Source organism: Boleophthalmus pectinirostris, unplaced genomic scaffold, assembly GCF_026225935.1.
Source record: "Boleophthalmus pectinirostris isolate CB_2022bp ecotype Guang Dong unplaced genomic scaffold, ASM2622593v1 HiC_scaffold_5, whole genome shotgun sequence".
Lineage (NCBI taxonomy): Eukaryota > Metazoa > Chordata > Actinopteri > Gobiiformes > Gobiidae > Boleophthalmus > Boleophthalmus pectinirostris.
The window spans coordinates 8331248-8340802 of NW_026571404.1; the positions used below are offsets into that span (position 1 = coordinate 8331248).

The 9555-nt window shown below is 39.0% G+C and overlaps 1 protein-coding gene across 1 annotated transcript in view; it reads right to left on the reverse strand.

The window, feature by feature from the left end:
* The window catches only part of LOC110175781 (adhesion G protein-coupled receptor A3), an 820856-nt gene extending 815288 nt beyond the window's left edge, over window positions 1-5568 (reverse strand). Inside the window, exon 1 of the mRNA XM_055162785.1 lies at window positions 5345-5568. Within this exon, the coding sequence (XP_055018760.1) occupies window positions 5345-5568 (224 nt within the window). The remainder of the gene's footprint in view (window positions 1-5344) is intronic.
* Between the last annotated feature and the right edge of the window lie 3987 nt (window positions 5569-9555).

Here is a 9555-nt window from a genome sequence, read left to right on the forward strand (position 1 = left end):
AAGAAATACAATTAATATTAAACATTTTGCTCCAGTCCTCCACAATAATTTGTATTTCTCATGTGGCCCCACGGAAAAAAATAATTGCCCACCTCTGTTCCAAACGCATTAAACTTAGCTGTCTTGCATGTATTAAAAAAATGATTTGAAAACATGCATTCTTCTGTGAGCAGGGTCACCCCTCCGCAGATCTCACAAATAATTTGGCCTTGCAGCATCAACTGCTTGTCTCCATGGAGATAGCAAAGGTTAATGCTTTACTGGAGAACATTTCAGGCAAAGCAATAACATGTCCACGGTGAAAAGAATGTGGAAGATCCTCCACTAGAAAAGTTACTCTTTGCCCTTTAAATGTATTAAATCTGCTTGTAGAGGCCAAAATGCAGCTCCTGTGTCTTCTGTGGGTTGCTCCCTACTTAAGACCTGTAATGAGCAATACCAGGTGAGGAACAGTGATGAGGAACAGTCTTTTGATCACGTTCACAGATCATGCTAAAATACAGAAAGAGTTGAGCTTTTACTGGACTTCTGGGCTCATTTATATGAAATCAGAAATGCCTTTTAAAGGGACATAGGGCCTCATTTCCTAGTTGAGCCAGAGTGTTGGAGATATTTGGAGACACTTTTTTAAATATTCCATCCAGTCCTTGTATTTGCAGAGGTCACTGGTGCTGGTCTTACTCACTCCACAAAACAAATCTATTATTACACCAGACTGACATGTAAAGGTAAATGTAAATTCCAGACTGTCCCTTTAAATGTGCATTAGTGGTTTGAGTGGCAGAGGGCCACACGACCCCACACTGTTAAAGACATATGTGATTCAAATGTGTTTAATAAGGCACATGAGGTAATATGTAAATGGGTCTGGTCAAGGAGAAGTAAACAACAAGGCCAAAAATTCCAGTTAATGCATCTGATATAAAAATGTATTGAACAGATACATATGTACTCTAGTTTATGAAACTGTTTACCTTTTTTCTGTACCATTTTTGGTTCTAAAGTTACATACGTTTTAAACAGACCATGTATGAAACATGGAACAAATATTATTTCAAATTTCAAAGACCTGCAAATCATGTCAGTAAATTGTATTTCATCATATCTTGTGTTATTCAATCTTTGAACTGTTGATGAAGGTACATGATTTATTTTTTTTATGTATTTAAAATGATAAAAATTTGCTTGGAAGGACTGACATGTCTTACAGAAATAGTTTCCTTTCATTTTGAAGTAATATTAAAGTTTTCGGAAGAAAAAAGCGACAAATTATGCAAAATCCTGCACCTTCTACTTGCACAATTTTCCCTCCGTTACTTTTCCCTCCGTTACCATGACCTTTCTTAATAAAAAATCTCATTACTCAAAAAGTAAGAGGTTTTTCAACCTAATCTTGTACCATATGGTAGAAAACTATATGAAGCAAATATTCAAACCAGTTTGTTTTCAATGTTTGTATTTATTGCCCAAAAAGTGCTGCATATTTCATTCCCTCTGTTACCAATATGAGTTTTTAAACTTGAAAGAATATCACAGGTTTAACTTTACCCTGTTGGAGTGTAACTCTTTCCTATATTCTGATACTTTACTTATTTCAATAGTCCCTCTAGTTTCTGAATAAGAGACATTTGAATGTAAAAAATCTGCCCCTGTTTCCCTCCGTTACTGCTTGACTGGACCCAAATATATGTAAATATCAATCATAATCATGATATTTTGAATTTGTCTTCGTGACTTGCATTTATTAAAATATCACTATGTAACTTTGCTTGTCTCCTTGGATATGTTAGTGCTTTGCCTGGAAACTCAGTATGGAATTTCAATTACTATTATTTGAAAAGCAACGCGAATTATACACCAAATGACCCAAGCAAGACACAGTAAACATTACACTAAACATTACAGAAAAACTAACTATTATAATACAGATAACATGAAAATGGTCACTACTCTAACAGACCTGTTCCATACAAAAACATACCAGTCCTTCAATTCAGTCAATATATCGCACACCACTGACTAATTCTGTTTTATTTCATTTACACCTGAACACATAATACGATTACCTTCATAACTCTTCTCCTCTTCACGCACATCAAGATGTAGATCTACTGCACGCATGCATTATGTAAAACGCTTTACCTACTTTACACATCACTTAAAACGACGTCTTCTCACTTAAATCAATTAAGTATAAACTCTAGTAGCATTCAAATGTTTATTATCTCTGCTTTGTATCGCTTTTGTCTCAGCGGCTTGAGTGTGGCTGTAAAAATGCTCGGGTCTGAAGCAGCCGTATCTCCTCATGTATTTCCCACTTCTTATTACGGCTCAAACTTTATCTGATTAAAAAGAGAAAAACACAGCTCTTCGTGTGCTGCAGAGAGCTCAGTCACGTCTGTAAAAGGCACTTGGAGTCTATTACTAAACTGCTCTTAAATGTTTTATTGGAGCTGGAACATTTGAACTTTGTGAAATGTATTTATGAAGTCTCCAGTGCTGTCTGTAAAACGATTCTTGTCTTGTTGCATTTCGACCATGTTTTTCTAAACGGATCTAAACTTAAAAGCCTCGTAATACACAATTTTCTGATCTACGTTAAAGTGTTTCCTCATAAAAACAGACTTGGAGTTGTGGTTTGTTTCATTCACACATGTTTAAATCACAAATCCTGCATATTTAAGCTGAGTTCTTTTCTCAAACTGAACTTAATTTGAGAACTAGTTACAGATTTACTGTGGCAAAGCAACAAAATCTTTGGTTACTCCATGAGAAAAATTACACAGTGCACTTTTAATATTTCATCCATATATACAAATATTTGTCCAGTTCTTTTAGAGATTTGAGCGTTCGTAGAGAGTTTATTTCTCCACCATTGCCGTCCCCATTTCAGCTTCAGCTCTTTCAACTTTTCATTGTCACCAGTTAAAATTGTGTACTTTCATTTACAATAGTAGATTAAAGTTTAGACACACTCTTTCATGCTTTTGTTTCTGTACCACTGTTCTTTATCCTGATTCATGACCTCGCAGCGTTAGGATTCGTTCGCTCGACAGTAGGCGGGTACTTTTTTATTTAACCAATCGCTGCTGTTTGGTCGTGATGTATGTAATGCTCCAAATCCCGCAGGAAGAAGAACAATAACGTCTTTTCCCTTGATAAAATTCACCAAACATTCTCTTTGTTCCGGCTTTAAATCCTCGATCTCGGGAATCGTCGCCAACACAGAATGTCTGTCTTCTTCTACATCCATCTCGACCGTTTTGTTTACTGTTGTGTTGTACCACAAAAGGGACCCAGACAGGCGCTTGAGTTTGACTTCATGGCTTCACAGCTCTTCTCTGATTGGCCAGAGCGCGGTCTACAACTTTTGGGGTTCTTGCAAACCGTCTAGTGCAAGGGTGTCAAACTCAAATTCACAGAGGCCAAAATTAAAAACTGGGACTAAGTCGTGGGCCAAAATAAATATTTATTGAAAAATGTCAACAGCATCTGCTCTTCTTTTGAGATGTGTAATGTTAAACCTTTTCTTATTAAAATAAATGTTTAATAATAGTTTTGCTTAAACACTGAATCCAGAAGCAAAATATTAAATAATTACAAAATTTTAAATAAATAATATCTCTATATCTTATCTGTAGCCGGCGGGGCAGCTCTAATACATATTTGATATGATCTCACGGACCAAATATAATTATATCACGAGCCAAATTTGGCCCCCGGGCCTGAGTCTGACATGTCTGGTCTAGTGTATTTTGATTCCTGATCTAGTCGCTGGAGAGAAATGAAATTGAGCGGAGGCACTAGGTGGCGCCAGACTGGCTAACTGTTCTTACCATTTTCAGTATTTTAGATTCATACAGAAGACATCAAATACTTGAACCAAGATATATGGAATTATTTAGTGAAGATAAAAAGCTCTACTAATTATTTTTTGACAAAGCAAAAGGTGAGTAATTTGAGGATTTGGTTATTTAAAAAAAAAAAGTGTAATTCAATTTTTTATTTTATTTTTTTACTACATAACCCTAACCCTAACCCTAACCAGTCAAAAATTTTTGAACAACCTTATTTTTCCAGTTATTTATTGCAATTCAAGTCGTGCAAGTCCAATGAAGTTTAAAATGGTACAAAAGTAAAAACTGAATAGTCAGAGATTAAAAAAAAAATAAAAGATACAAAACACAAGTCCAAGCTCTGCCAAAACTACCACAGGAAAAAAGAGCAAGATGGTAAAGCTTGAAAACATGCAGAGTCCAGCAGCACAGTGTCCAGACTTAAACCCCATGGATCTGGTTTGGGATGAACTGGACAGAAGAGTGAAGCAACCTACAAGTGCCACACATTTATGGGAACTTCTGCAACAGACTTGGGAAGAACTTTCTGAAGAATATTTGATTTCTATTGTGAAAAGAACGAGCCACGAGTGTGTTCAGCTGTTATATCTGCCAAAGGTGAACACTTTCATGAATCAAAAGTTTAGAATACGATTTGGTCAACAGTAAACAGTAAAAAAATGGAGAAAGTGTGGTGTTCTAAAACTTTGCCGGGTACTAAATAACAGGGTGAGTCCAAACTTTAGACTGTTAGTGAATGTTATGTAATACTGGCAGAAATCATTGTATTTCAGGCAACAATAGACAATAACCATATTAAATAAACAAAACACACAACAATTTTTAGTTTTCTGAAAGCCGTGTAACCCTCATTCATCCATTCATTCATTCATTAGTTGTGCTTTTACTGATACAATCTTCATCTTAGATCTGTGTAAGTCTTGAGTCTAAAAATATGCATAAGATAATATTTATTTTCAATTTTATCAGCGTTACTGGGTGGTTCTTGGGAATCAAAACCATATGTTATATTTAAAGCATTTAAAGAGCCCATATTACGCTATTTTCTGATTTATGTTATAATGTTTTCTCATCACAAAGATTCCTGGAGTTGTGTTTTGTTTCATTCAAGCTAATTTAACACACAAATCCTACATATTTAGGCTGATTTCTCTCAAAAAGGAAGTGCTCCACTGTGTTTTAAACTCCAAACACCTTCACTAGAATCATTTGGATAATTCCAGCTCTAGAATTGCCAATTTCTTCTGATCAAAACGTAAAATTTAGCTGTCAACTTTAAAACTTTGAGCTTTGGAGATATAAACAGACTAATAAAAGTGTTACTCAAACGTGTGAATGAAACAAACTCCAGGTCTGTTTTTGAGGAGTTAACAACATTCTAACCTGTCTTAAAGCTCCCAAGAGTGAATTTTGCGTAATATGGGACCTTTAATTTTGAAACTGGTGCGTCAAACTTTTCACAGTTGCAGACTTTTATTGCTACTCACAGTAACACGGTCCGGTTGGGCAGAAAACTCGGGTGCAGCGTGTCCATGAGCTCTGCGTCATCACACACCACTTTCACGCGCTGGGGCTGCTGCTGCCGGCTCAGCTCCTTGGACCTCTCCACGTCGCAGTGACAGCTCTCCACGATCACGTCCGGACAGTTTCTGCTCCCCACGGCGAAATCCAACCAAAGCGCAATTACGCACAGCCAAACGAGCGACATCATGGTGCCACGGAGTATCCAAACACCTTTTTTGATTAAGTTATATCCTCCCAGGTTGTCCGGATCATTTCAATGTTATATTCCTTTTGAGTTAAATCCAAAGTGGTCTCGAGTGGTAATCCAAAGCGGTCAATACGAACCCAAACAGTGAAAGCTAAGTCTAGAAAACGAGTATTTAAGTTGTAAACGCTCGTGTTAAATCCACTTAATCCACATTGCCATCATGTGTAAAGAAAACATCCCAAAGCGCGCGTTCAAAGTCCGGGGAAAGTTTGCCACGCTACGTCCCCACGCACAAAAGAGCCGTGACTAAATCGAAAAATGCGAAAAATATCATAATCCAGGGATAAAAGTGAGTGTTTGGGTCGAGTTGATGCGTTTGGAGTTGTCTCTCATCCACTTCTTGCGCCCTTGGACTTGTTGCGCTGCGGAGTGCAAAGTCCCGCCCCCTCCAGAGCCCAGGCAGGACTCAGCGTGGGCTCAATCACTTCTCATTCAAAGGCAGCGGCCGTGGCAACAATGGGACAAGGTTTTTAATGTGCAGCACAGTCATGTGAGTCAAGTGTAGCGTTTAAAGGTTGAGCTTTGAACTCGGTGGGGGGTCTTCTTGCGATCTTCTCTTCTCCATGTTACTGCTTTGCCAAGAAAATTCCACACAGTATGATATTAAATGAATCTATATACTGTAGACACGCAGTTACAGGTTAGATCTGTGGAGTGGCGACCCTGCTTACAGTAAGAATGCATGTTTTGGCAGCTCCATCTTCAGCGTTCAGCTACACTCAGGGCAACTGTGATTATGGTTAAGGTTTACCACCAAAATTATGGAAAGTGAATGAAGTATACATGAAACTGTATCTAATTAGGGACGCACCGATCCAGCTTTTTCAGCTCCAATACCAATATCAATACTTATGATGCCGATACCCGATATTGACCTCCAGTGTAGGGACTGAAAATTGCACCCCCCCCCCAAAAAAAACCCAAACAAAAAAAACCAACAGTTAACTTATAGCAAATGTAATCAATTTGTGTTATTTATTCTGAAGTAACTACTGAACAGTTTTGTATGAATAAAAGTTCAAACATTGGGCCTATAAGACACCAGTAAATTGTCTTATTACATAACACATTAAAAGAGCCAACCAGGATATCGACTGAACCCATATTCATCCATTTTCTTCCGCTTATCCAGGGCCGGGTCGCAGGGGTAACAGTCTAAGCAGGGACTTACAGACTTTCTTCGACCCGGACACTTCATCCAGCTCCTCAGGGGGGACCCTGAGGTGTTCCCAGGCCAGCCCAGAGACATAGTCCCTTCAGCGTGCCAGGGCCTCCTCCCGGTGGGACATGGAGAAACACCTCCTGAAAGAGGTGTCCAGGAGGCATCCAGAACAGATGCCCGAGCCACTTCTGCTACTCCTCTTGATGTGGAGGAGCAGCGGCTCAACTCTGAGCTCCTCCTCAGTGTGACTGAGCTCCTCACCCTATCTCTAAGGGAGTGTCCAGCCACCCTGTGGAGGAAACTCATTTCGACCTCTTGTATATGGAATCTTGTCCTTTCGGTAATTACCCAGAGATCATGATGACAATAGGTGAGGGGAGGAACGTAGATTGACGGGTAAATTGAGAGCTTTGCTTTTTGGCTCAGCTCCTGCTTCACCACAATGATTTGGATGGAGCATGAGATTGAACCAATATCATTGAATCAATATCCAAATAAGCAAAATGTCCTCAGCACTGATATCTGATATCAGTATTAGATCCCCATATCTATATCCCTCTATCTAATTACAAACCATTTCTTATCCTCTGAGAACTAGAAAGTGTGTTGTTAGCATCCCGGTTGTTCTTAGTTTTGCAGTGACAAAGTAAAACTTCGCTCTGACTTCTGAAAGTTGTGAAAAGTGCTCATAAACAGATGACAGTGAATAATTAGGATGCTCAGAATGCATACGGGAAGTGAGGAACACTTGAAAGTTTGGACCCCTTCAAACTGTGTAAAATGTCCCAGTTGTGTTTTCTTGAATAAAAGTAAAGTGCACGTGTTGTGGTGAGATTAAAGTGTGTGTAATCTGCAGAGTGGAGTCCTGAGCCAAACGTTTAAACAGACGACTGATGAAACTTTGTCTTATCCACACTTCACCCACAGGAGCCGTCTGTTTTCTGTACACAAACCCAACCTGGATCAACCTACAATTTACTCCTGTCTCATAACGTCTGGCTCAGTTTGATGATGCAACGAGGTGCGCAACTGAAGGGCTGAGGCTGGGTGAATTTCAGATGGAAGACAAGAGCAAATATAAATGTAAAAGTCGATTCTGATTCTCTCTTAGTAATAAAAATATGTAACTTTTGTGGTGAAGCGTCTGGAGCCGTGGAGACAAGGTGAAGCCACTTTCCCATGTTACAGGTGAGTTTTCTGGGCATTTCTGAGCAACAAAACGCCTGTCATTGAATAAAAGCATAAATGATCTGTTTAATGCCAGACTGTCGAGCATCCCAGGCAAATAAACAACATCTCCATGGAGACAAACAGGTGGTGGACCTTAGCCAGTGATGGGAAGAATAAAAACAATAACATGGTCCAGGCAGACTACTGTATTTAGAATACTTGGAATATTTTCTTATTGAGTTCATTATACTGTAGTGTAGAGACGGGATAGAGATTTGTTTCACAATTTGTAATGCACTAGTGTATTACATAACCATATCCATTACAAAACCATTTGCGTGTTGTTCATTTGTGTCTTTATTAAACCAACAATTTGTTTTAACATTATACAAATGGGAAAATAAAATAAATGCAAAGTGCTGCTTGGTAATAGGCAAGTTTCAGCTGACGTTATTGTTATTAAAAGCCCACGTTGCATGCTGGGAAATATTTTGGTCGGAGGCAAGAAACACGATAGCGTCAAACACAGTGCGTAACCTCACGTATTTATCCCCGATAATGGTAAATTCCTGCTGCATTATCGGATGCACAAATAGAAGCACGGAAGAAGGAAAATGTCTTTTTCGTATTCTGAGTGAAAAGAACTAGAATTAAACGGCTTTCAAACATTCGCAGAGCAAACGTAGAAGATCCTAACAAACCGTGGACTCCAACAAGTTCAACAACACATCGAGACTCTTGGAGGTTTTCATCTTTTCTGCTGTGAATGGCCCAGGAGTTTCCACCAAGTCATTGTGGATATCGCCGAAGTGAATATTTGTCCAGGTAGTTGGCGATTCTGACCAGAAATTTGGTTTGGTCCACCTTTTGTCGGGGTTGAAAAGGGTGATTTTGTCGTCCGTCGATGCTTATGACCAATTTCTGGTCAAATCGTCTTCTTCGGTCTTCGGTCCTCTGCCGTTAGAGTGGATAAATAACCGGGATCAATACCCTTGACGTGCTTTCTCGCTCCGTCCGTCATGTTGAATTAGTGTTTATTGCCGCCGACCAAAATAATTCCCGCGCTTTTGTCAACAATGAAACTCGCCTATGTTAATAAGTTAAGTAAAATATTCTCAAATACGCAACAAATGTGTGTAATATAAAAAATAAATTCCTTGTAAACAGTAAACAACATGTTTCAAAAAGTAAAGCGCAGCACTAACAGTTCCAGCATGAAGTTTTTACTCAATCTTCATACTTTTGGCCAGAAAAAAAAACCCAAAAAAACTTGTCCACATTGTCTGCAGAAAGTACAGATCTGCTGCAGTTACAGTGTCCCCAGCAATTGAAAATACACTTTCGCTAGAGACAGAGGTCAAAGGTTTAGGGTGGCGGTCCTCACCCCGAAAGTGAGGACCGGGGTGCATGTAGTAATGTGAGGATTCTCGTGGTTCGGAGGGATGTAGTAAAGAAGGGGGGCAATTGTTGTATAAAGTGCTGCGGGAAAAACTTTATTAAAGAGCCGAGCCTTCCGTGTAGCTGCACATGTAGTGGCAAATGTGTTTGCACACAAATGAATACACACACAAATGTAAACACACACAAAATGCGCT